The sequence below is a fragment of the Pristiophorus japonicus genome, chromosome 4 (genome assembly GCF_044704955.1).
Source record: "Pristiophorus japonicus isolate sPriJap1 chromosome 4, sPriJap1.hap1, whole genome shotgun sequence".
Taxonomy (NCBI): domain Eukaryota; kingdom Metazoa; phylum Chordata; class Chondrichthyes; family Pristiophoridae; genus Pristiophorus; species Pristiophorus japonicus.
Genome location: NC_091980.1, coordinates 232,924,066 through 232,952,053, shown reverse-complemented (window position 1 = coordinate 232,952,053; position 27,988 = coordinate 232,924,066). Strand labels below are relative to the sequence as shown.

Sequence of the window (27,988 nt, the reverse complement as noted above, 5' to 3'; positions counted from 1 at the left end):
TTTCATAAAAAGAATATCGTGTTCAACAAACCTCAGAATTCTGTGAGGCGATGACAGATATGATCAATGGGGGAAATGCAGTGGATGTGGTGCACATTAGCTTTCAGAAAGCCTTTAACAAGGTACCACACAGGAGACTATTGTAGAAGAATTAAGAGAAGGGTAGAAATTGGATTAAAACCTGGCGAGAAGGGGGTGGGGATACTGAGAGGAGGAGTTAAAGGCAGATTATTTTAATGTGGTTGGACATTGGTAGTGGTGTACCACAGGGCTCAATCTTGGGAACGCCTGCTCACTGTGTACATGAATGATTTGGATATAGGACTAGAGGGAGTGCTGTCCAGTACTGCAGATGGTACTAAAGGAGGAGTCAATAATTCTGAGGACCAAAGGATGCTGCAAAGAAATATTGATAAGATGGTGGAATGTGCAAAAAAAAATGCCAGATGGGAATTCAATGTTAGCAAATTTAGGTTAAAAAACCTATACTTTGAATGGGGAAAACTGCGTTGTAGAAGAGCAGAGGGATTCGCAAGACACCACCTCATGTGGATAAGGCTATAAAAAAAGCCAGTAGAATACTTATTTTATGGCAAGAAAGATATAATATACAAGTTGGCAAATCTATGTAAAACTTTAGTAATAAGAACATAAGAACATAAGAAATAGGAGCAGTTGGAGTATTGCATGCAATGTGAGCTCCACACTATGGAAGGATGTTGAGATATTAGAGAATTACTAGGATGCTGCCTGTATTAGTGGGAAACCCAGCCTGCAGGCATTAGAACTTCAAGTTACATTAAATTGGAGGCACACAGACTCCTTAAAATATTTTTGTAACCAATCTGCATCCTGAGAGCGGGTTGATCCCCCGCTCCCTCAACCCACCTCCATTCACACCGGAAGTTGGATGCCTATCCTAAAATCAAGCTCCCCTTAGGGACAAGACAAGATACCGGAGAATCCCAGGGATTTCTGAATGTGTACGGTGAGATTGGAAGAGAAGAGAACTCATTAAGTGCCCCGAGGAGTAAGGGAATGCGTGGGGGAGATGACTGCCACGATCACAATCTGTATCTCTAGGCTTAGAAAACTCGCTTGTCATTATATTTCCATATTTGGATTTTAAGGCATTAACCCAGGTGATGTAAAACTAATAATTTATTTATTTTAGGAGAACTGCAATATTTTTCTGTGAAGGTTTGAAACTAGAAACCCTCTTCCTTCCAACATCTGAGGACATCTGAGGTGACCACAGCTATTTATATGTTGTAAAATATAACATTTGGGTTATTTATCTTTAAATGAATTTATCCATGGACTACATTTAATTTAACTTTTTGTAAATTAAATATGAAGGACAGTGAGTAAAGATTTATGTTTGTCTATAAGCAATGCCTCTGGAGATCAACTAGTCAACACTATCAACAGTAGTAGAATAATTATCAATGGACAATTAGTGGTGCACAGCGCCTCCACCAGAGGAAGAGAGTAATTAGAGTGACAAGGTTACAGGTAGTTTCTGTCATGTATCTTACATTATTACATAACCTAACATGCTATACATGACTGTAATAAGATATGATCTGTAACCACCAGCATATCTTACCACTTGCAAGAGATAGGTATATAAGGGCAGGTCTCAGGCAAGTGCAGCATTCCAGAGCTGTGAAATAAAGGTGCAGATCCAGAGTGACCTTGACTTCACTACATGCCTCGTGTGAATCTGTACTGAGGGGACAGGACTTTACAGTGGCAACGAGTTACGGGATTACAGAATCCACAGAATGGCGAACAGCGGATCAGATGAAAAGTACAAATCGGGAGACAATTGGGAGGACTTTATAGAAAGGCTCCAGCAAAGCTTTGTAACCAAAGACTGATTAGGCGACGAGAAGGCAGACAAGAGAAGAGCCCATCTCTTGACCAGCTGTCGCTCGAAAACATACACTTTAATGAAGGATCTGTTGGCACCGAGAAACCAGCAAACAAGTCATTTGAAGAATTGAGCACACTGGTAAGAGACCACCTGAAGCCAGCGAGCAGCCTACACACGGCCAGACACAGATTCTACAACTACAGACGCTGTGTGGGCCAGAGCATACCCGACTTTGTGGCGGAACTTCGGAGGTTGGCTAGTTTATGTGAGTTCTCCGATGAACTGAGGAGAGAAATGCTGAGAGACTTTTTCATTGAAGGAATAGGCCACGCAGACATATTCCGAAAGCTCATAGAGACCAAGAACCTGACCTTAGAGGCAGCAGCACTGGTTGCACAGACATTCTTGATAGGGGAAGAAGAAACGAGGTTGATATACAATGCAGGTACGACAACTAACGAAATATCGGAACAAGAAGTTCACAGCACTAAACAAGCTGCTACCCCCACACACAGACAAAACCGGGAGAACAGGCTCTCGACAGCAGGCAGAAGCCATCAAGGGCCACAGGAATGGCCGTTCACACCTCATCAACCCACAATGCGAGCAATCAACTACAAACTGAGAGAAGCTCAAGAGAGATCAGCCAGACACAGCTCATTCTTTGGGAATACTTTGAACAATGGAACAGGTCTGTGCTGGAGGTGTGGGGGTGGACACTCGTCAAGGGGATGTCGATTTCAGCAGGCTGTTTGCAGAAATTGTGCATATATAGGGCATTTGGCCCGCATGTGCAAAAAAATGGCAGCTCGGCTGGTATACGAATCGGATGGGTTGGAAAGCGGACCAGAAGATGGTGGGGACAGTACCGGGACACCAATGTACAGCGGGTCAACACGATCAATGGCCGCTGCTCCTACAACAGGACGCCTCCTATAATGATGAGGGTCCTACTCAACGGGATATCTGTCAACATGGAGCTGGATACGGGAGCGAGTCAATCTCTCATGGGCACTCAACAATTTGAACAACTGTGGCCGATAAAAGAGACAGACCAAAACTCACAAGGGTCGACACCAAACTAAGGACCTATACCAAAGAAATCGTATCAGTCCTCGGCAGCGCCATGCTCTCTGTCACACACAAAGGGACAATGAACCGACTTCCCCTGTGGATTGTCCCCGGAGACGCCCTGGGAAGAAGCTGGCTGGCAAAACTAAACTGGAAATGGGATGATGTCCATGCCATGTCATTAGAGGAACGGACCTCCTGCTCAACAGTTATAAAGCAATTTGAACATCTCTTTCAGCCAGGTGTGGGCACTTTCAAAGGGGCCAAAGTCAAAATCTACATCACACAGGATGCTAGACCGGTCCACCACAAGGCCAGAGCTGTACCCTATGTGATGAAGGAAAAGATTGAACACGAACTAGACAGGCTTCTGCGGGAAGGCATTATATCACCTGTGGAATTTAGCGACTGGGCAAGTCCCATCGTCCCAGTCATGAAGCCTGATGGATCCGTACGAATCTGTGGGGACTACAAATCTACCATAAACAGAGTCTCCCTACAGGACCAGTACCCGCTGCCCAGAGCGGAGGTCTTATTTGCCACATTGGCTGGAGATAAACTTTTCTCAAAATTAGACCTCACATCTGCGTATATGACGCAAGAATTGACCGAGGAATCCAAGCTACTCACCACCATCAACACACATCGAGACCTTTTCATGTGCAATCGATGCCCATTCGGCATCAGGTCGGCAGCTGGCATATTCCAGCGCAACATGGAGAGTCTGCTCAAGTCCATCCCGGGGACGGTTGTATTTCAAGATGACATACTTATCACGGGCAGGGACACCGACTCCCATCTCGGTAATTTGGAGGAAGTACTAAAGCGGTTGGATCGGGTAGGCCTACGAGTCAAGAAATCCAAGTGCCTGTTTCTCGCACCTAAGGTTGAATTTTTGGGCAGAAGGATTGCCGCTGATGGAATCCGCCCAACAGAGTCCAAAACAGAAGCAATTCGCCTGGCACCCAGGCCCCGGAATGTCTCAGAACTGTGCGCCTTTCTCGGGCTACTCAATTACTTTGGGAACGTTATGCAGAACTTAAGCACGCTGCTGGAGCCTCTCCACATGCTACTCAGGAAGGGGTGCGATTGGTTTTGGGGGGACGCCCAGGAACGCGCCTTCAATAAGGCACGCAACCTTCTGTGTTCCAACAGTGTTTTGACTTTCTTTGACCCAGGTAAAAAGCTAGTTCTCACATGCGATGCGTCAGCGTATGGGGTCGGGTGCGTTTTGCAACATGTCAATAGTGCGGGCAAATTACAACCCATAGCTTATGCCTCCAGGTCACTTTCGCGGGCAGAACGCGGGTACGGAATGGTAGAGAAGGAGGCGCTTGCGTGCGTGTACGGTGTCAAAAAGATGCACCAATACCTTTTCGGGGCCAAGTTCGCGTTAGAAACCGACCACAAGCTCCTCACGTCCCTCCTATCCGAGAGCAAGGCAATAAACGCCAACACCTCGGCGTGAATTCAACGGTGGGCACTCATGCTGGCGTCCTACGACTATACCATAAGGCACAGACCAGGCACAGACAACTGTGCCGACGTGCTCAGCAGGCTACCCCTGGCGACCACGGAAGGGTCTGATGAACAGGACTGTGAGATAGTCATGGCAATCAATGCCTTTGAGTCCACAGGTTCGCCCATGACGGCTCGCCAAATCAGAGCCTGGACGGCCAGCGACCCCACGTTATCCTTAGTAAAAAGATGTGTCCTAACCGGTGACTGGGCAGAGGCTCGCGATGCCTGCCCTGAGGAATTAAAACCCTTTCACAGGCGCATGCATGAGCTATCACTACAAGCAGACTGCCTGATGTGGGGCAGCCGAGTAGTCATGCCTCTGCGAGGCAGAGGCATTTGTCCGGGAGCTCCACCGCGAGTACCCGGGGATCGTTCTCATGAAGACCATAGCCAGATCCCATGTCTGGTGGCCTGGTATTGACGCGGACTTGGAGCTCTGTGTCCGAAGTTGCACCATTTTTGCCCAGGCGAGTCAACCACAATCACACCAATCGAAACAGACAGCCCAGGCGAGATACCAGCAACCACACCCAAAGAAAAACAGACACCAAGGCAAACAACTGAACCACAACTCAGACGCTCCATGCAAGAGCGTAGACCACCTGAGAGACTGAACCTATAAAGACAATAAGACCTTGGGGGAGGGTGATGTCATGTATCTTACATTATTATATATAACTGTATCCTAACATGCTATACATGACTGTAATAAGATATGACCTGTAACCACCAGCATACCTTACCACCAGGGATGCACTTTCAAGAGACAGGTATATAAGGACAGGTCTCAGGAAAGTGCAGCATTCCAGAGCTGTGAAATAAAGGTGCAGGTCCAGAGTGACCTTGACTTCACTACATGCCTCGTGTGAATCTGTACTGAGGGGACAGAACTTTACAGTTTCAATTATAAATGTGGATATAGGAATTTTTAATGGAAAAGTTGACAGAAAGTGCATGACATGCAAAATGTTAAATATATTATAACTGTGTAATGTACTTGTAGTATTAGCTGACATTTGTGCTGTATATCACCAAGGGCTCAATTTTCCCAGGTCATTTGCGTCGCTTTTTTGGCGCGCGCCGTTTTTTCTTGCGTAATTATTTAATTCAAAGTTTCCCCCTGGAATCTGCACCGGCGTAACTGCTTTAGTTATGATTTTTCTAGTTTAGGTTTTTTTTGATGTTCCCTCATGCCTGTGTCAGTTTTCAGCACTTTTTGCAGTTTGCCCAAATTTTTTTAATCTTAGGTCGGTGTATCTGGCCACTCCCAAAAAACCTTCTGGTGAGTTAACAGAAAGCAGCGCACATTGACATATTGGCGCTGAAAGACACCATTGTTTCTCATCGAAGTTTTTGGAGGGAGTCTCTAACACTTGAAATATCCATAATAAAGTTCAACGTTTTTTACCTTTCAACGGAATACATGGAAGTTTCTTGGATTTCTGAAGTTTTCTTTTTTTTTTACTCACACGCCACCACCGAACGTCTTCAAGCAGGGCTGGAGGGTCGTAGCGTCGGCCATCAGAATTGGCCCCGTACCTGGACACAGGGGCTCGGGGCTCAGCTGGAAAACAAGCCCGGCGGGGGAAAGGTGGCGAGCGGAAGGCTGCTGCACTAGGCGCAAGACTGCAATGAGTTTGGGGGAGGGGGGAGAAGGGGAGAAGTCACAAGACTGCACTGAGTTGGGGTGGGGGGGTGGGGGTGGGGGAAGAGAAGCCCATCCATACAGACCTTGGGGTGAGAGAACAAAGAATCTGTCCTGCCTGCTGTGTTAATAATGGAACAAATAATGAAAATGATTCAGATTTAATGTAAAATGCATTTTATTCAATAGTTTAACAAACAGTTCTTTGTATTTAACAATTTTAATAAAATTATTCTTGTATCAAACTTTAAAGTTTTCAGTTACGATCACTCACAAACTCTAAGATCACTTAAAAACTTTAAGATCACTTACTAACTTTTAAACTTGTAAATTTACGTAACTTACAAAAAATCTTTTAATTTGAGAACAACAGGTACAACAGTAACAATAATAATAACAACAGCAGCAGCAAAGAAAGACTGCACCCATCTCTCCTCCACCTTATTCTAAGACCGCCCGCCGCGCTTGTTCTTGGTGACGCCACCATCCCTGCCCGCAGGTGGTGCAGTGTTTCTGGGGTTGGTGCCAAGCTTATTCTTTCTAAGGTCTCGGGTAGTTGCCACCTGTTGGGGGGTGGGGAGGGCAGGCGGCAATGTGAAGGGCCCGGCTTAGGCTCTTTAGAGGCTGATGTGGGGATTGGAATGGGAGTGGCAGTTGATTCTGTCAATGGGCGTGGGGTCTGGGCGTGTTCCCTTATTGCAGCAGCTAACTCCACCATGCCATCCCTCATGCGCCCTGACAGTGTCTCAACGGCCTGCAACATTCCCTCCCTCATGTTGAGCAAAACTGTCTCAACTACCTGTGATATTCCCTCTCTCATGTTCAGTGATAGTGTTTGCACCATCTCTGACATTCCCCCCTTGATGTTCACTGACAACGCATCAGCTACCTGTGATATTCCCTCCCTCAAGGTCTCTGGCATGGTTTCAGCTGACTGAGATATTCCCTCACTCATGAGATTGCTGTTACTTTTCCCGACAGTCCCGCTACCTCATCACCCACCCCACTGATTGTGTCCAGGAGTGATCGCGTAAGGTCAGTGCTCTCCCCACTCATTACCATCATCTAAATCACATCTGTTAGATCTGCACCTCAGGAGAGCGCGGTCGAGCTCTCCTTCCCCTCCTCCCCACGGGTGCGGCTCACACCCCACCACTGGGACCCGCAGCCTGGGATGGTGGGGCCCTGGGTGTGCCTCGCTGCACCACACCACTGGAACCTGCAGCCTCAGATGTTAGGAAACCATGGAATGTTCCACCAACACTCAAACCACTAATGAGGGAAGGAGCTGTCACCTCCCTGAGCGGCACCTCCTCCAAAGTCAGTACAACAGTGGGAGCTTCATCCAGCTCCATCCCATTCCCCTCACCCCCATGCTCTTGGTCTGGACGGTGGGATTGGAAGATGTTCTCCTCTTTAGGCTCGTCCTCGCCTGAATCTTCTTCTGCATCGTCAGGGTCGGCCTCAAGTTCTGCAAAATATGACAGAACACAGACAAATGGTTAGCAGACGAGGAGGGGGCAGGGTGGGTGACATCAGTCGGCTCACACTGCGCAGACAGCAGGCTGATTTGAAGGACCACAATGAATGATAGCACATTGCATCAACCGAAGCGTAGCTGGCGGAGACATCCCCATGAACCGAAGCATGGCTAGCCCACGCAGTAATTAACATTTAGCAAAGCCAGACTGTGGAATTTGCAAGACTTATCCTCTCCCTCGAGTCTGGGCCCAGCTTGTGCAGTGGTGGTTACTTTTCTCCAGGCAGGACCTATCAAAGCAGCGACCCTCTCTTCCAAGAGTGTCAGTGGCTGCAGATTTGCCGGGCCTCCTCCTATTCGAGTTCTTTCCCTTTTATTATGCGCTACCTTCCTCTGCAAAGATGAAAATGCAACTTTTTAGAGAGGGTGTCTTTCTGCTGGGTGGGACATTTACAGCTGGTCACAGTTACAATTGCAATTCCATTGAATAAATTAAAATATTACTTACACTAACTACTTGACCAAGGTCCTGCCACTTCTTTTTACACTGGCCTCCAGACCTTGGGGTGGTCACCATTACACAGTAATCTCCTGCAACTTGGATCCAGCGTTTCTTCATTTCTTTGGGTGGAGCTGCTGGTATCCAGCTCCTGCCATCTGTTCTCAGTCACAGTAACTAGTGCCTCCACTTCTCCTGTAAGAAATTCTTGGTCCTTGCACCGCATTGCATCTTATATTGCTGCAGAGCCAATTTTTCCAATGCTCTCACACAGCTTCTCACACAAACAACTGGCTCTTTAAAAATGGGCGATTGCCAACCCGGAGCTGTACTGCGCATGCGCGTCCATTGAAATAACATCAAAAAGTAATGTTTTTTCAGCGCAGACAGCAAGCTCCACCCCCCGAGGTGACTGGACACGCTGTGGCACCAAATTTGAATTATACATCAGGGAAACTTTGGCAAAATATTTCTGCCGCATTTCAGGCCTAGAAAAACTGGCGTACTCTGGCAATAGGCCAGAAAACAGGCTTGGGCAAAATTTAGCCCTACGATTGTAAATAAATATATTGATTGCTTTTGTCTGGAAATTGCTGTTTTCTCTATGGTAAATCCATAATTTCAAAGAGATTTTGGTAGCATAGTATGAGAGTCCATTAAATATAGTCAGTAGATTACTGGAGATGGGGGTAAACATTAGTCCCCCAGGTACACACCAATATGAGGATATCTGAATATTAGACAATAATTTCTGCTTATAGAATTGCTGTTAGATATTAAGCAAGAAGAAAAATCCATCAAAATTGAAAATAGCAACAATCACATTAAAACTGAAGGGACAATGCGTTGTTCAGGGACTAATATATCGAAACACTGTAGTAAGCTTAATAAAAATCAGAAAGACGTATTATTGTTCATTTTTATGATGAGTAGGATGAACTTTTTTGGATTGCTCTCTGCAGAGTTGTCACTCTTAAATAAAATACGTTTTTTTTGAGGCAACATCTGTGTAGAATATTTTTTTAATTAAATTCAAAAATGTAGTCTGTTATGATGTAAACATGGGAATTTGCACTGACATTAGCACTGGATCACCCTCGCATTGAATTCCACTGAGTTTGCAATCATTTAAAGGTTGGGATGTATACAGTAAATGATGGGCAACGTTAATTCTGAAATTTCTTAATTGGTTTCCAAAAGAACATCAGTACATCAAAGAGAAGTAGTATGGCTCCAGATTTTGATGGGAGATGAAGCAACTACAGCATGCAGCTGGTAAAACTTGGCCCAGTAAAGGTGTGTGACAGAACTGACCATGTAACAGTCACTTTAACGTGGCACTGAATGCCAGTTCTAAGCATTAAGAGCCATTATCCCAGAACCATAAATGTGATTAATTGTTAGAAAATACAAGTTGGTGCATTTACCTTGTATAATGCTGATGTGGAGGCAGATCCAACAGCCAGCGCTACTCCAATGATTGAATCGCCGTGGAAACCATCTGCGTATGCCATCATTACAATCCCAGTAATTGCCATGATTGCAGCAACTATCTATTGTACAAACGTTGGGGGATAGGGGAGGGCAAGAGAATTGAAAATATTTAAAAATATTTTAAACAAACACTTTATAATTCCTGCTAGATTAAAGTGAACAAATCTCCAGTGTACCATATTAACAAACACAAGAGCTTTTATTACAGTCTTTCCAAATGTTTATATTTTTCTATAATCCCTATACAAATGCCAGTTTTAGCTAATGACAATACATTGATGTGAATTAGCATTACACATGAATGGATGTTATTAATTAGGACAGCCTATTTCACTTTACAGATTTACTTTCAACATTCATAGTATTTGACAGGAAGAAAAAGCACATTCTTAAGCTTCCTCCAGAGATGGGAGAATTGTGTAAGTTATTCCAACATTAAAGGTAAAAGCTCTTGTAGACATTTGACAGTATTTGAGTGTAGGATCTCCTATATATGCTTATTGTATTATATTGCTGTTCACAAGTTCTTCATACAATTGTTTACATCTGCACCCCAGGATATTTTCTACTTTACTTACTGGTATGCCAATAGATCTAGTCAAAAACCTGGCACAGGTTTGAACCTGCTGGACTCTACTGTATCCTCTTACATACGCTTTGTGTTGGTTTCTTTCCAAAACTATGTTTAGCGAAATTGATCTGGTGGACTCATGTGCATTTCAGTGCTCAGATCGTACTCAAAGTACCATATGAATATTTTATTCTTTTATTTTCTGCATAAGGTCACTTGCACTTAATTATGAAAATACTACTTCACTAAAATGTAGTTTTATGAAAAATAACCCCACATTTCTGCTGAGAGTGTAAAGCTGCCTTCAGTGGTCCCCTGCTGGCATTAAGTACATAGACTGCAGGGGAGTGCAGGATAAGGGAGAATATAACAAGATTAGGAGAGACGTCAAAAGAACAATTAGGAAGGCAAAGAGGAACTATGAAATTAAATTATCAAGCAAATAAAATAATATAGTACATTATTTTACAGGCACATCAATAAAAAAAGGAAGGTTGGGTTGGGAATAGGGCCATGAAGTGATAGATAGGATAATATCACAGATAATGATGGAGAGATGCAGACACATTAAATAGTTATTTTGCTTCAGTATTTACCAGGGAGATAGAACAGGTGGACATGACATTGGATGATGAGGTTAATAATGAGATTACATTTAAAATAAAAAGAGGGGATATATTAAATAAACTAATCAAACTCAAAGAGGATAAAACCCCAGATCCGGATGGATTGCATCCACGCTTTTTAAAAGAATTTAGGGAAGAGATAGCAGAGGCATTACTACACATGTTTAATAATTCATTAGTAAAAGGTTTAGTGCCAGAGGACTGGTGGATAGCTAACGTAATATATTTAAGAAGGGGGATAGAATATGTCCAGGGGATTATAGACCAGTCAGCTTAACATCGGTGGTAGGAAAAATAATGGTATCCCTACTAAAGGAGAAAACAGAAGAACAGAAGGTGGGTAGTGGTGTTCCACAAGGATCAGTGCTGGGACCACTGTTGTTCACAATTTATATTAATGATTTAGAGTCAGACTTTCCGTAAAAGTCCTCAATGCCCGATTGCCCGCTGAGAAGGATCGCTAACGCTCGGCGAAAAAAAGCGGGCGAGAATTTCCATTTTGAGGGTAAAGGAAGTAGAACTGATCGCCCGGCAAAAAAATGGGCTTTGTACACTCATTCTCAGCGGTTTTCTCGGCGGGCAAGTGCAAAGTTAGCCAAATGGGCAGTCGTTACCGGAATGGACAGTAAGTACAAACATTTAGGCTGAGGCTATGGTTGGGCCTACGGAAGGGGGAAAACTTAAAGAAAAAATTATTTAAAAAAAAAAACACATATAAAGCATTCCCAAGACAGTTTTAATCCTAATCACTGTGGTAAAATTAAAAAAAAATAATTAGATAACCTTTAACTTACCTTTCTTTGCAGGGTTCCCCCCCCTTACCGCCCTGTAAAAGCAGCTTTTACAGGGCGGGTCTCTCGGCGATCTGGACATCGGCGGTTGAGCCCAAACTTACACCCTGGCGGTTGTTCTCGGCGTTGCACGTGGACGGTCTGGTCCCGGCGGTGACTTCAGATGTGGGCGATAACGCTCAAAAACTTACCTGGAAACTCTCGCCCGGCGAAAAACCAGCTGTAACGCCAAGAAAATCGCCGACAATGAAGCTGAAAGTCTGGCCCATAGACTTTGAAATCAAAAACACAATTTCTAAATTAGCAGATGACACCAAATTGGGGGCAATAGTCAATACTGAGGAGGACTGCAACAAATTGCAGGAGGATATTAATAAACTTGAAGAATTGGTATATAATTGACAAACACATATAAAGTTCAACACAGATCAATGTGAGGTATTACATTTTGTTAGGAAGAATAGGGTGTGAGTCTAGGTGGGATAGAGGAACAAAGGGATCCTCACACTACAAATGTCCAAATCACTAAAAGTGGCGACACAGGTTAGCAAGGCCATAAAAAGTCAACCAAGCACTAGGGTTTATTTCTAGAGATATAGAATTGAAAAGTAAAGAAGTTATGCTAAACTTGTATCGAACCTTGGTTAGACCAAACTTAGAGTACTGCGTACAGTTCTGGTTGCCATATTATAAAAAGGATATTGAGGCACTGGAGAGGGTACAAAGAAGATTTGCAATGATGATATCAGAAATGCGAGGGTATACATATCAGGAAATGATGAACAGGCTGGGTCTCTTTTCTCTTGAAAAACGAAGGCTCAGGGGTGACCTATTAGAGGTCTTTAAAATTAGGTTTCCTCTTGTGGGGAAGAACATAACTAGAGGCCATCAATATAAGATAATCACCAAGAAATTCAATAGGGAATTCAGAAAAAATTCTTTACCCAAAGCGTGGTGAGAATGTAGAACTCACTACCACAGGGAGTGGTTGAAGTGAATATTATAGATGCATTTAAAGGGAGGCTAGACAAGCGTATGAGGGAGAAGGGAATAGAGTGTTATTCTGATAGGTTTAGATGAAGAAAGCCAGGAGGAGGCTCGAGTGGAGCATAAACGCCAGCATGGACTGGTTGGGCCGAAAGACCTGTTTCTGTGTCGTATATCCTGTGTAATCCTATGTAATGCTGCACAAGGAGGGAAGCAATATCAGAGCAGTCATAGAAGAAGCTTGAAGCAGGTCAGCTACCCACCCTTTTAACTGAAGAGGTATAAATGCCCCTGAGACATGAGTGAGTAACAGCTGTGCTGCCTGCCTGGCTGAGATGACCTTCAGTTACCAATGTTGATGTGCTTGCTTCTTTCATGGATAACACACGAGGAACATTAACAGCAAGCCCTGCATCGGCAATTAGAAATAGCAACCGGATATCAAAGGATAAAGTCACAACGTAGATCACATAACACACAAAGATAACACTGAATATTGATGTGTATTGTCTTTGATTTATTTTTAACATCTTTTAATAACACCTTGGTGAAAGTAATACTATGAAGCTCACATGTGGTTACACAGAGTGAGAAACATGGGGTAGATCCACAGTGATCTCATATGGTGTGGCTGAATTATGTAGAATATAGTGTACAGTGTAAATTTTGCAAAGCTCCTCCAGATCAGCCTAGAAGCTCTCCTTCAGGAAATAAAACTCTATACCAGAGCATTTCATTTAATGAAGCTCGTTATATCTATACTGACCAGGAATACAACATTTGTATGATGGCATCATGCACCTGACTAGGTCACATCCATCATCACTCAGAAGCAATCTATGTAATCCATAATTTATCTGAAACATTCTGAGCACAAGCATCAAAACAGAACTTTTGGTACAAGACTGATCAGGATAATAGAAGTATATCGTATTACTACTCTATTCGGTGTTGTCTCAAAAACCTTCTCAACACAGCTTGAAATAGTAAATTGACATATACTATCTAATCACCCCAGAGCAAGAGAGAAGAGCCATTCATGGCAACATTGGTCTTCAAAGCTAGCAGGAAGATCATTCACAGTCACTGTTCAAGTTTTGACACCGGCCAGTTACCGTTTCTTGGTTTAGGCACAATCACAATGCAAACACAAAACCATCACGCATTTTTCTACCTCAATTTGCCTATGCTGTTCATAGTTAGCTGCCACAAAATGAAAAGTTCCCTCATACAAAGAGAATTGTTGAGAATTGAAGATTCATGAATTATATATTTTTTTAAATTCGTTCCTGGGATGTGGGCTTCACTGGCAAGGCCAGCATTTATTGCCCATCCCCAATTGCCCTCGAGAAGTTGGTGGTGAGCCGCCTTCTTGAACCGCTGCAGTCCGTGTGGTTAAGGTACTCCCACAGTGCTGTTAGGGAGGGAGTTCCAGGATTTTGACCCAGCGACGATGAAGGAACAGCGATATATTTCCAAGTCAGGATGGTGTCTAATTTGGAAGGAATCTTGCAGGTGATGGTGTTCTCATGCTGCCCTTGTCCTTCTAGGTGGTAGAGGTCATGGTTTGGGAGGTGCTGCTGAAGAAGCCTTGGAGAGTTGCTGCAATGCATCTTATAGATGGTACATACTGCAGCCACGGTGCGCCGGTGGTGGAGGGAGTGAATGTTGAAAATGGTGGATGGGATGCTAATCAAGCGGGCTGCTTTATCCTGGATGGTGTCGAGCTTCTTGAGTGTTGTTGGAGCTGCACTCATCCAGGCAAGTGGAGATTATTCCATCACAATCCTGACTTGTGCCTTGTAGATGGTGGAAAGGCTTTCGGGAGTCAGGAGGTGAGACACTCGCTGCAGAATACCCAACCTCTGAGCTGCTCTTGTTGCCACAGTATTTATGTGGCTGGTCCATTTAAGTTTCTGGTCAAGGGTGATCCCCAGAATGTTGATGGTGGGAGATTCTGTGATGGTAATGCCGTTAAATTTCATGGGGCGGTGGCTAGACTCTCGCTTGTTGGAGATAGTCATTGCCTGGCACTTAAGTGGCACAAATGTTACTTGCCACTTATCAGCCCAAGCCTGAATGTCATCCAGGTCTTGCTCATGTGGGCATGGACTGCTTCATTATCTGAAGAGTTGTGAATGGCACTGAACACTGTGTAGTCATCAGCGAACATCCCCACTCCTGACCTTATTGATGAAGCAGCTGAAGATAATTGGGCCTAGGACACTGCCCTGAGGAACTCATGCAGTGATGCCCTGGGGCTGAGATATTTGACCTCCATTGACCACAACCATCTTCCTTTGTGCTAGGTATGACTCCAGCCAGTGAAGAGTTTTTCCACTGATTCCCATTGTCTTCAGTTTTACTAGAGCTCCTTGATGCCACATTCAGACAAATGCTGCCTTGATGTCAAGGGCAGTCATTCTCACCTCCCCTCTGGAATTCAGCTCTTTTGTTCCTGTTTGGACCAAGGCTGTAATGAGGTCTGGAGCCAAGTGGTGTTGGCAGGACCCAAACTGGGCATCGCTGAGCAGATTCTTGGTACGTAAGCACCGCTTGATAGCACTGTCAATGATATCTTCCATCACTTTGTTGATGATTGAGATTAGACTGATTGGATGGGTTAGATTTATCCTGCTTTTTGTGGACAGGACATACCTGGGCAGTTTTCCACATTGTCGGATAGATGCCAGTGTTGTAGCTGTATTGGAACAGCTTGGCTAGAGGCGCAGCTCATTCTGGAGCACAAGTCTTTAGCACAACAACCAGGATGTTGTCGGGGCCCATAGACTTTGTTGTATCCACTGTGCTCAGCCATTTCTTGATATTGCGTGGAGTGAATCGAATTGGCTGAAGACTGGCTTCTGTGATGTTGGGGACCTCAAGAGGAGGCCAATATAGATCATCCATTCGGCACTTCTGGCTAAAGTTGGTTGCAAACGCTTCAGCCTTGTCTTTTGCACTCAAGTACTGGGCTCTGCCATCATTGAGGATGGGGATGTTCATGGAGCCTCCTCCTCCTGTTAGTTGTTTAATGGTCCACCACCATTCACGACTGGATGTGGCAGGACTGCAGAGCTTTGATCTAAACTGTTGATTGTAGGATTGCTTAGTTCTGTCTATAGCAAGCTGCTTCTGCTGTTTAGCATACATGTAATCCTGTGTTGTAGCTTCCCCAGGTTGGCACCTCATTTTTAGGTACGCCTGTTGCTGCTCCTGGCATGCACTTCTGCACTCCTTATTGAACCAGGGTTGGTGCCCTGGCTTGATAGTAGTGATAGAGTGAGGGATATGCTGGGCCGTGAGGTTACAGATTGTGGTGGAATACAATTCTGCTGCTGCCGATGGCCCACAGCGCCACGTGGATGCCCAGTTTTGAGCTGCTAGATTTGTTCTGAAACTATCCCATTTAGCACAGTGGTAGTGCATCCTGATGGAGTGTGTCCTCAGTATGAAGACGGGACTTCATCTCCACGAGGACTGTGCGGTGGTCACTGCTAGCAATGCTGTCATGAACAGATGCATCTGTGACAGGTAGATTGGTGAAGACGAGGTCAAGTAGGTTTTACCCTCATGTTGGTTCCCTCACCACCTGCCGCAGGGCCAGTCTGGCAGCTATTTCTTTCAGGACTCAGCCAGCTAGGTCAGTAGTGGTGTCACCGAGCCACTCTTGGTGATGGACATTGAAGTCCCCCACCCAGAGTTCATTCTGTGCCTTTGCTACTCTCGGTGCTTCTTCCAAGTGGTGTTCAACATGGAGAAGAACTGATTAATAGTAAGAACTGAAATAGCTCCCAAGATTCTTGGAAAAGACATACAGGGCATAATTTTCCATGTTTATGCTGTCACCAGAAGCACATATTGAAAAATAGTGCGCAATGCCCCAGCGATTCACTGATATGTCGCAAGTTTCCCAGCGGTAGCACCACATAAAAAATAACCCACATGACCTAATTTTTTTATTCCCTAAAAAACATTTTCATAGTTTCCATGGGTGTCATGTATGTAACCTTCATGTAACTGTAATCTTCTTGTAACAACACTGCATACTGTATACACCTAAGAAATGCACACCTTGACCACAGGGGGTGAACTTGTGGGAGACACTTCTCACCTGGTCATCCAGGTATATAAAGGGAGGTCCCACACAGGGTCATCACTTCTTGGTCCTGTGAATAAAGGTTCGGGTCACAGAGTGACCTTGTCTGCAGAATGTGCCTCGTGTGAATTTATAGTAGTGTGTAAGGACATTACAATGACAGATTACCTGGTCCTGAGAATTTTCCTTCTGTATCTGTACAGAACATTGGGAATGTTCTGAACTATTTGAATCCCCATTTTTTATGTGGACTCATACTCACGAGGTTCAGGTTTACACATCCTCTTATTTCCTCTCCTTTCCTAGTTTCTCCCTACCTTGTGGTCAAGAATAATGAGAGTATCCTGTCGCCCACCATTCTGAAGCAAACAAAGCGTCCATTTCAATCATGCTGTATATTTTTATTAACATTTATTTAAATCTAGGTTACAAAGGAATAGGGGTAAAAGTACCGGTAAGTAGGCTTTTTATGGCTTTAGTGAAACATTAGAAAATATACTTTTTTTCAACATGTCACTAATGAGTTTTTTTTTGGTACAGGTACAACGTCTCAAATCCGGCTGTACGAAAATCGGAATTGTTCAAAAACCGGACATTTTTGAGAAAATCCCATTTGATATTCAGTAAAATAAAATCCTGAATTATAGTCCAAAAACTGGCAGGCCCGACTAGTTTTCGGCTTCACTGCTATGTTTTAAATGGCGGGCGATCGGTCCGAGCCTTGCCAAGCCTTGCCAAATGACCCTCGACTCGGCCCAACCTGACCTGACCCACGCCACCATTGGTACTTTGTCTGTTTCGGTAGCATACATAAGCTCTTGATTTTCTTGTCCGAAATCCGGAAAAATTCAAAAATCAGCACGGTCTCGGTCCCGAGGATGCCGGGTTTGTGACATTGTACTGTACTATTTTGGTGTCATTTTCTCTGCCTGCCCTTTGCAATAGACCGTGAGTGTTTTTCTTATAGTATGGATGTAGCATAACACTGACAATGCACAATAAGCAGTTTAGAAAATGCAGCAAATTCTTAAAATAGTGATGACAGATAATCTGTGAAAGGATTGTGTGCCATATGTCTGAATAATTTCCCAACTCTTCGTGATTACAACAGTCAGCATATTAACCCAGCCAACAGACAGAATGATTTATGAATTCTAGATGTTTCTCAGAACATGAAGCGGTTTCAAAAATCAGCAGTAAAACTGCCTCACTATGAATACTGATGTTCAGCATTTTCACTTGTCAATATCCTACTTGTATTTCAATGAGCAACACAATCTAAAATGTAGCTGTGTGGACTGAAGGTCACATACTGTTGTGGTTACAGTTTGATTTTGTCCGGATAGACATAGTTGAAATTGTCTGACTGTGAGATCTGGGAGAGTGTGTTTGTGTTTAAGTCAGCTAAGATAAAAACAACAGGGCAATTTTAACCTAACCTACGCGGTGGGAACGGGCGGTTTGGTCACTAAAATAGCAAGAATTGACTTACCACCCCTTTCCCGCCAGGAACCCGCTGACCGCCATTTTAACACAGGAGCTGACTCTGGTGGAAACAGATAGATGCCTCGTTAATAAATGCATAATTCAGGGTTCTATGATGTAATTAGGGCCCCAACGTGATTTTAACCAGGCGGGACTCACTGGATTGGCTTCACAAACTGACTGACATGACTGAAAGTACTATTTAAAGGAATACTTGGCAGCAGGCACTCAGATCTTAGTGGATTTCCAAGGAATTTCTGAGCTTCGTGATTGCTGATTCAGATTTTGTTTTGCCTTACCCTGGTTAAGCACTCACTACTTGCCATGGGTGCCTTTTTTGTTTCCTTGCTGTGGATGGAGGAACAGTTGGGCTCAATAACCAGGATGAGCAGCAGGTGGACCTGCTAGAAGATACCAGGTAAGGGGGTCTGCTTGGAGAAGGCCTCACTCAGCCGAGGTCTATAAGCCGAGTCACTTTCCTGGATATTTCTGACCAACACTGCATCAGGAGGCTGCATTTCCCCAGGCTGACCTTTGTAGCCATTTGCAGCAGAACCAGCATAATAGACTGCACTCAAGGTGCCATAGGGAAACAGAAGATGAGCCAGCAGCTTATGTCAACTGGAAAGGCATTCAATTCATCAAAGTTCAACTGATATGGATCACCGCAGATGGAGCTTGCAGATCTGTGCCAGTTTGGCTGGCAATGCCACAACGCTTTTATCCTGCGACACTCATCCATCCCCCAGTTTTCCACTCACACAGGAACGTAAGAGCTTGGGGATATGGGGCTACCTCCTATGCTCATGGCTGATGACAACCCTCAGCAACCCCACCCGAATCAAAGCCATTTCTATCATCCCACCATCATTGCAGCAGGTAATTGGCTGGAGCCATAAGAATAAACACAGAAATTCAAAAGTTTTGGAGGCACAGCAAGCAAGTGCAGTGGGAATGGAGTGGCAGGAATTTGGGGTGGAATCCCTTAATTCTTGGTTCTGACCCATTTCAAGCAGAGGGGGACAGGTGCATTTTCTGTCCCCCCACCCCCTACCCCTCCGATCATAACATTAATTTTGGGCTGTATGGCCAGCAGTAAGTAAGCCTGTATAAAGGGCCATTTGCAAGCCCCACAACACCATATCAAATGACAATCAATCTAAGAGTGAGCAATGGCCATCTGGATATAATCAGACCAGCGAAGGAGCAGCATTGAATGAAAATTTAACAATTATAACCTTTCTGCCAACCTAATCTGTGCCTGCCCTAAAGAAGTAGCAAGGTGCCATGCCAAAATCATGAGGGCCCACAGCCTGAGTGCCTAAATATCACCAGTACAGTTGAAGGAACCTATCGGCTAGACATTACACTTCATATCGCCCATCTATGGCCCATATATCGCCCAAAATCGATCTCTATCACCCATTTTCAGGAAAAAGTGGAAACTAGGCCAGAAAGATCGCCAGAAAAATAAGCCCCCAAGTTTCAGCTCACTTCGCCGAACTGATCACCCACACAAGCCCCATCCCAACTTTCAGCACATCGCCATCACAAGGCCGGGCTGATCGCTCGCCGAGAACAAGGCTGGGTAATAGTTGCTTTTCCAGGGCTTTAAAGAAGGAAATGGACACTACGGACTCCATTTTGAAGATCGGAGGCAGCTAAAAAATCGTGCTTACACAGTTGTGAGTTATTTAAGGGAGCTGTATAGACCGATCTACTCACATAATTAATTATATTTAATTTTAATAATAGTAGCCTTGTGGATTAGGCATTTTTTAATGAAAAGTGCATTTATACCAAGTGAAAATAATTATTGAAAGTGATGGGGCCTAGTGTTAGACTGGGGCTGGAATAGAGAGAGTATTAAACTGAGATTGGTATACAGACTGGGGCTTGTATAGAGAGAGTAGTTTAATAGATTCACATTCTTTAGTGAAAAGTTCATTTATAGCAATTGAAAATAATTATTGATAGTAATGGGGCCTATGCTTTCTGTGCCATTATTCGTAACTGCTCACACACTGGTTTCTGAAAGGATCAATCGAAGAGGTGGCAGAGAAATGTATAGATAGAGACAGAGGAAACAGAGGAGGCGAGCGTACAGCCAACGAAGGTACAAAGAAACGCAATCTTAGCTCAACTTGTCTGAAAACGCGTGTCTTAGGAGGCTGCGCTTCCAGAAGGAGGCCATCGATGAGATTTGCCAGCTCATCAAGGCGGATTTTCAGCCTTCCAGCACCATCAGAATGGCACTGTCTATTGAGGTGAAGGTTAATGCAGCCCTAGCCTTCTACGCTTCAGGATCTTTTCAGGCTTCAGCTGGCGACATCTGTCGTATCTCTCAGCAGCCCACACACTGCTGCATTTGGCAGGTGACTGAAGCCCTTTACGCTTGCAGGATGAACTTTATAAGCTTCCCTATGACCAGGGAGACACAGACCGGGAGGGCTTTGGGTTACTCGAGAAAAGCAGACTTCCCCAAGGTGCAGGGAGCAATAGACTGCACGCACATTGCCCTGAAATCCCCCTTAAAGAACACGGAGGTGTTTCATAACAGAAAGGGATTCCACTCCCTAAATGTGCAACTTGCTGTTGATCACAAACAAATATCCATGACAGTAAATGTTACATTTCCTGGCAGCCATCCATGATGCGCACATCCTACGTGAAAGTGCTATCCCTGACTTGTTTCTCAATCAACCAGATGCTGGGGGCTAAGGGGTATGGCCTTGCCAGTTGGCTGATGACCCCACTGCATAATCCCATCACTGAAGCAGAGAAACGTTACAATGAAAGCCACATAACGACACGCAACATTGTCGAAAAGACAATTGGAGTCCTAAAGTAGCACTTCAGATGCCTGGACCATTCTGGTGGTGGCCTATAGTACCATCCTGACCAGGTCGCTGAGTTTATTGTGATGTGTTGCATGCTGCATAACCCAGCTATAAGGAGAGGACAACTAATGCCAAATGGGACTGCAGGTCCACTTCCAGAAGGAGGGGCGACGGAGCAAGAGGAGGAAGAGGCAGAAGAAGAGGCTGGTGAGGACCAAGGGAAGGGAAATCAGCCTGGCGATCTAGCCCTGGTCCCACCGCGCGCCCCCCCCCCCCGACTCCAAAGACCAATACCCAGTGGCAGTTACGCAGCTGCTAAGCTGTTGCGTCAGCAGCTCATTTATGAACGCTTTTCATGACCTTTCATTGTGGATAGTCACATTTACATTTACTGTTAAGCAAAAGTTGCATTTACATAGTTACATTTCTGCCTTGCCAGCAGTGGCCTGGCATCATTTTCATTAATGATTAAGTTAAGTAAACTTTTGTAAATAATACAATGCCCAACTAATGCAGAACAATTGTTAAAATGTTATGCTTAATATAACTATGAGAGAAGGCACAACAATTGTTAAACTCAATAAAAAAATTTATTTAACAAATCGAATGATTAAAAATATTTCAGCAACACCCTCCCCTCCCCCCCCCCCCCATGCCCCCAACCACCCCAATCTCCCCCCCCCAAAAAACAGCAATGAACAATTGAACTTTAAAAAGTTTAACATTGATATAGAAAACAATTAGAAAACAATCCCCCTCCCTACCTGCGGCCACGTTTCCCTCCAGGTCCTTTCCCACCCCGTGTTTTAGCTCCTTACACCAGTTTTGGTCCCCGCAGACCGAGACAAAGCTGGCGTGCAGCGGGCAACGCCGTGGTGGTGGTGTGAGAGTGGAAGGCGAAGCATGACGATGTTCGTCTTCCGAGTCAGGAGGAACTGTATCCTCCGTATTCACCTGAGTGCTTGGGGTTGCACTTGGGCCCAACACGACACCTGGGGGTGCAGCGCCGTGTCCAGCCAGCAACGCATGCCGAAGGACATTGGTTACGGCGGTCTGCTCTCAGATCCCCTCCAAGGTCTGTCGAGCTAACTCAGTTTGCATGACAGACCAGTTCGAGAAGTTCGTGGAGAACTGGCTCCAGTTCGTGGAGAACTGATTGAATCCCAGATAAGCTCACGACCGTCTCCCTGCACATGGAGATCAAGCACTCCGTCTGCCCTTCCAAGGTAGGCGATTGCTCACCTCGCTGACCTGACCTCCGTGGGGTCAGCGTGTGCAATATGTCACGCCTTGGCATCACCAGCTGCACACCGCTTGGTCCCGGTGCCTCATCGCTCTCAATTGAGATGACCGCAGGTTCACCCCCCACCGCCCCACATCAACAGCTGCCTCGTGCAGGAGCTCCAGCTCCTCAAGTTCCTCCTGCTCCACCGATGGAGATGTTGAAGGTGCTGCTGCCAACTGCACCTGTACCAGTGTATCAGGTTTACCTTAAAAACACAAATGATGACATTTTTACAGAGCTTATTATAACATAACAGTGTACATTACCAAGAAATGTTACCTATCAATACTTTTCACTACCCCAGAAAGCTGTAGCTGCTGCAATCCCTGCTTCATATGCCCTGCTTCTTATGCATGCATGAAATTACATTACATCATTAGTACATCATAGGTCAAAGATGTCTCGGAGCGGGTGCAGGACATTCTAAAAAGGGAGGGAGAACAGCCAGTTGTCGTGGTGCACATTGGTACCAACGACATAGGGAAAAAAAGGGATGAGTTCCTACGAAACGAATCTAAGGAGCTAGGAACTAAATTAAAAAGTAGGACCTCAAAAGTAGCAGTCTCAGGATTGCTACCAGTGCCACATGCTAGTCAGAGTAGGAATCGCAGGATAGCGCAGATGAATACGTGGCTTGAGCAGTGGTGCAGCAGGGAGGGATTCAAATTCCTGGGGCATTGGAACCGGTTCTGGGGGAGGTGGGACCAGTACAAACCGGATGGTCTGCACCTGGGCAGGACCGGAACCAATGTCCAAGGAGGATTGTTTGCTAGTGCTGTTGGGGAGGAGTTAAACTAATATGGCAGGGGGATGGGAACCAATGCAGGGAGACAGAGGGAAACAAAAAGGAGACAAAAGCAAAAGACAGAAAGGAGATGAGGAAAAGTGGAGGGCAGAGAAACCCAAGGCAAAGAACAAAAAGGGCCACTGTACAGCAAAATTCTAAAAGGTCAAAGGGTGTTAAAAAAACAAGCCTGAAGGCTTTGTGTCTTAATGCAAGGAGTATCCGTAATAAGGTGGATGAATTAATTGTGCAAATAGATGTTAACAAATATGATGTGATTGGGATTACAGAGACGTGGCTCCAGGATGATCAGGGCTGGGAACTCAACATCCAGGGGTATTCACCATTCAGGAAGGATAGAATAAAAGGAAAAGGAGGTGAGGTAGCATCGCTGGTTAAGGAGGAGATTAATGCAATAGTTAGAAAGGACATTAGCTTGGATGATGTGGAATCTATATGGGTAGAGCTGCAGAACACCAAAGGGCAAAAAACATCAGTGGGAGTTGTGTACAGACCTCCAAACAGTAGTAGTGATGTTGGGGAGGGCATCAAATAGGAAATTAGGGGTGCATGCAATAAAGGTGCAGCAGTTATAATGGGTTACTTTAATATGCACATAGATTGGGCTAACCAAACTGGAAGCAATACGGTGGAGGAGGATTTCCTGGAGTGCATAAGGGATGGTTTTTTAGACCAATATGTCGAGGAACCAACTAGGGGGGAGGCCATCTTAGACTGGGTGTTGTGTAATGAGAGAGGATTAATTAGCAATCTCGTTGTGCGAGGCCACTTGGGGAAGAGTGACCATAATATGGTGGAATTCTGCATTAGGATGGAGAATGAAACAGTTAATTCAGAGACCATGGTCCAGAACTTAAAGAAGGATAACTTCGAAGGTATGAGGCGTGAATTGGCTAGGATAGATTGGCGAATGATACTTAAGGGGTTGACTGTGGATGGGCAATGGCAGACATTTAGAGACCGCATGGATGAACTACAACAATTGTACATTCCTGTCTGGCGTAAAAATAAAAAAGGGTAGGTGGCTCAACCGTGGCTATCAAGGGAAATCAGGGATAGTATTAAAGCCAAGGAAGTGGCATACAAATTGGCCAGAAATAGCAGCGAACCCAGGGACTGGGAGAAATTTAGAACTCAGCAGAGGAGGACAAAGGGTTTGATTAGGGCAGAGAAGAAGCTTGCAGGGAACATTAAGACAGATTGCAAAAGTTTCTATAGATATGTAAAGAGAAAAAGGTTAGTAAAGACAAACGTAGGTCCCCTGCAGTCAGAATCAGGGGAAGTCATAACGGGGAACAAAGAAATGGCGGACCAATTGAACAAGTACTTTGGTTCGGTATTCACTGAGGACACAAACAACCTTCCAGATATAAAAGGGGTCAGAGGGTCTAGTAAGGAGGAGGAACTGAGGGAAATCCTTATTAGTCGGGAAATTGTGTTGGGGAAATTGATGGGATTGAAGGCCGATAAATCCCCAGGGCCTGATGGACTGCATCCCAGAGTACTTAAGGAGGTGGCCTTGGAAATAGCGGATGCATTGACAGTCATTTTCCAACATTCCATTGACTCTGGATCAGTTCCTATCAAGTGGAGGGTAGCCAATGTAACCCCACATTTTAAAAAAGGAGGGAGAGAGAAAACAGGGAATTATAGACCGGTCAGCCTGACCTCAATAGTGGGTAAAATGATGGAATCAATTATTAAGGATGTCATAGAAGCGCATTTGGAAAGAGGTGACACGATAGGTCCAAGTCAGCATGGATTTGTGAAAGGGAAATCATGCTTGACAAATCTTCTGGAATTTTTTGAGGATGTTTCCAGTAGAGTGGACAAGGGAGAACCAGTTGATATGGTATATTTAGAATTTCAGAAGGCTTTCGACAAGGTCCCACACAAGAGATTAATGTGCAAAGTTAAAGCACATGGGATTGGGGGTAGTGTGCTGACATGGATTGAGAACTGGTTGTCAGACAGGAAGCAAAGAGTAGGAGTAAATGGGGACTTTTCAGAATGGCAGGCAGTGACTAGTGGGGTACCGCAAGGTTCTGTGCTGGGGCCCCAGCTGTTTACACTGTACATTAATGATTTAGACGAGGGGATTAAATGTAGTATCTCCAAATTTGCGGATGACACTAAGTTGGGTGGCAGTGTGAGCTGCGAGAAGGATGCTATGAGGCTGCAGAATGACTTGGATAGGTTAGGTGAGTGGGCAAATGCATGGCAGATGAAGTATAATGTGGATAAATGTGAGGTTATCCACTTTGGTTGTGAAAACAGAGAGACAGACTATTATCTGAATGGTGACAGATTAGGAAAAGGGGAGGTGCAACGAGACCTGGGTGTCATGGTACATCAGTCATTGAAGGTTGGCATGCAAGTACAGCAGGCGGTTAAGAAAGCAAATGGCATGTTGGCCATCATAGCGAGGGGATTTGAGTACAGGGGCAGGGAGGTGTTGCTACAGTTGTACAGGGCCTTGGTGAGGCCACACCTGGAGTATTGTGTACAGTTTTGGTCTCCTAACCTGAGGAAGGACATTCTTGTTATTGAGGGAGTGCAGCGAAGGTTCACCAGACTGATTCCCGGGATGGCGGGACTGACCTATCAAGAAAGACTGGATCAACTGGGCTTGTATTCACTGGAGTTCAGAAGAATGAGATGGGACCTCATAGAAACGTTTAAAATTCTGACGGGGTTAGACAGGTTCGATGCAGGAAGAATGTTCGCAATGTTGGGGAAGTCCAGAACCAGGGGACACAGTCTAAGGATAAGGGTAAGCCATTTAGGACTGAGATAAGGAGAAACTTCTTCACCCAGAGAGTGGTGAACCTGTGGAATTCTCTACCACAGAAAGTTGTTGAGGCCAATTCACTAAATATATTGAAAAAGAAGTTAGATGAAGTCCTCACTACTAGGGGGATCAAGGGGTATGGCGAGAAAGCAGGAATGGGGTACTGAAGTTGCATGTTCAGCCATGAACTCATTGAATGGTGGTGCAGGCTAGAAGGGCCGAATGGCTACTGCTGCACCTATTTTCTATGTTTCTATGTTTCTATAAGCACATTACAATTATATTGCATTTTGCATTATAATTACAGGACATTAGATCAGTTACATACTTAAGTTTTTAATGCTGTTTTTAATACAGTTCGACAATTTACAAATTACTCACAAGACACATGGCTGGGTTTGGCCAGACCACAAGTGGTGGCCAAACGGCTTTCATGGCCAACCAGCATGGCTGCACTCTCTTCGATTTCCGTTAAAGGTTGTAGCTGAGCGATGCCGCCCCCCCGTTTGCGGTTGCTCGGCATGGTTGATCGATATCTTCTTCTGCAAATGAGAAAATAGCATGGTATGGTATGGCATAAGCTAATGGACTAGGAAGTATCTTGAGCTAACAACAATTTAAAATGTTTAAAATGTTACATGCTGCTGGTTCACGTAACACATTTAAGAATGACAAACTTAAGTTCATTGAAGGAGATTCATTGTAATATTAAGAATTTGCATGCATGCATCAGTAACATATTACATGTAAAATTTGAAATAGAAAATGCAACTTTCTGTTAACATGGTTTAATTAATACAATAAAGATGGTATGGTCAATGGTATGAGACGTGAATTGGCTACGATAGACTGGCGAATGATACTTAAAGGGTTGACGGTGGATAGGCAATGGCAGACATTTAAAGATCACATGGATGAACTTCAACAATTGTATATCCCTGTCTGGCATAAAAATAAAATGGGGAAGGTGGCTCAACCGTGGCTAACAAAGGAAATTAGGGATAGTGTTAAATCCAAGGAAGAGGCATATAAATTGACCAGAAAAAGCAGCAAACCTGAGGACTGGGAGAAATCTAGAATTCAGCAGGGGAGAACAAAGGGTTTAATTAGGAGAGGGAAAATAGAGTATGAGAGTAAGCTTGCAGGGAACATAAAAACTGACTGCAAAAGCTTTTAGAGATATGTGAAGAGAAAAAGATTAGTGAAGACAAATGTAAGTCCCTTGCAGTCAGAATCAGGTGAATTTATAATGGGAAGCAAAGAAATGGCAGACCAATTGAACAAATACTTTGGTTCTGACTTCACTAAGGAAGACACAAATAACCTTCCGGAAATACTAGGGGACCGAGGGTCTAGCGAGAAGGAGGAACTGAAGGAAATCCTTATTAGTTAGGAAATTGTGTTAGGGAAATTGATGGGATTGAAGGCAGATAACTCCCCAGGGCATGATAGTCTGCATCCCAGAGTACTTAAGAAAGTGGCCCTAGAAATAGTAGATGCATTGGTGGTCATTTTCCAACATTCTATAGACTCTGGATCAGTTCCTATGGATTGGAAGGTAGCTAATGTAACCCCACTTTTTAAAAAAGGAGGGAGAGAGAAAACAGGAAATGATAGACCGGTTAGCCTGACATCGGTGGTGGGGAAAATGTTGGAATCAATTATTAAAGATGTAATAGCAGCGCATTTGGAAAGCAGTGACAGGATCGGTCCAAGTCAGCATGGATATGAAAGGGAAATCATGCTTGACAAATCTTCTAGAATTTTTTGAGGATGTAACTAATAGAGTGGACAATGGAGAACCAGTAGATGTAGTGTATTTGGACTTTCAAAAGGCTTTTGACAAGAGATTAGTAAGCAAAATTAAAGCACATGGTATTGGGGGATAGAAAACTGGTTGGCAGACAGGAAGCAAAGAGTAGGAATAACTGGGTCCTTTTCAGAATGGCAGGCAGTGACTTGTGGGGTGCCACAAGGTTCAGTGCTGGGACCCTAGCTATTTACAATATACATTAATGATTTAGACAAAGGAATTGAATGTAACATCTCCAAGTTTGCAGATGACACTAAGCTGGGTGGCAGTGTGAGCTGTAAGGAGGATGCTAAGAGGCTGCAGGGT

At 44.5% G+C, this 27,988-nt stretch overlaps 1 protein-coding gene across 3 annotated transcripts in view; it reads right to left on the bottom strand.

Moving 5' to 3' along the window:
• Positions 1–27,988, bottom strand: part of slc35f4 (solute carrier family 35 member F4) — a 336,248-nt gene that overhangs the window by 35,738 nt on the left and 272,522 nt on the right. For 2 of the 3 annotated variants that reach the window (XM_070879154.1, XM_070879155.1), the window contains one exon: positions 9,523–9,648. In XM_070879154.1, the coding sequence (XP_070735255.1) occupies positions 9,523–9,648 (126 nt within the window). Of the gene's footprint in view, positions 1–9,522; positions 9,649–18,155; positions 18,209–27,988 lie in introns of those variants that run through there. The other variant, XM_070879156.1, reaches the window with a different exon arrangement.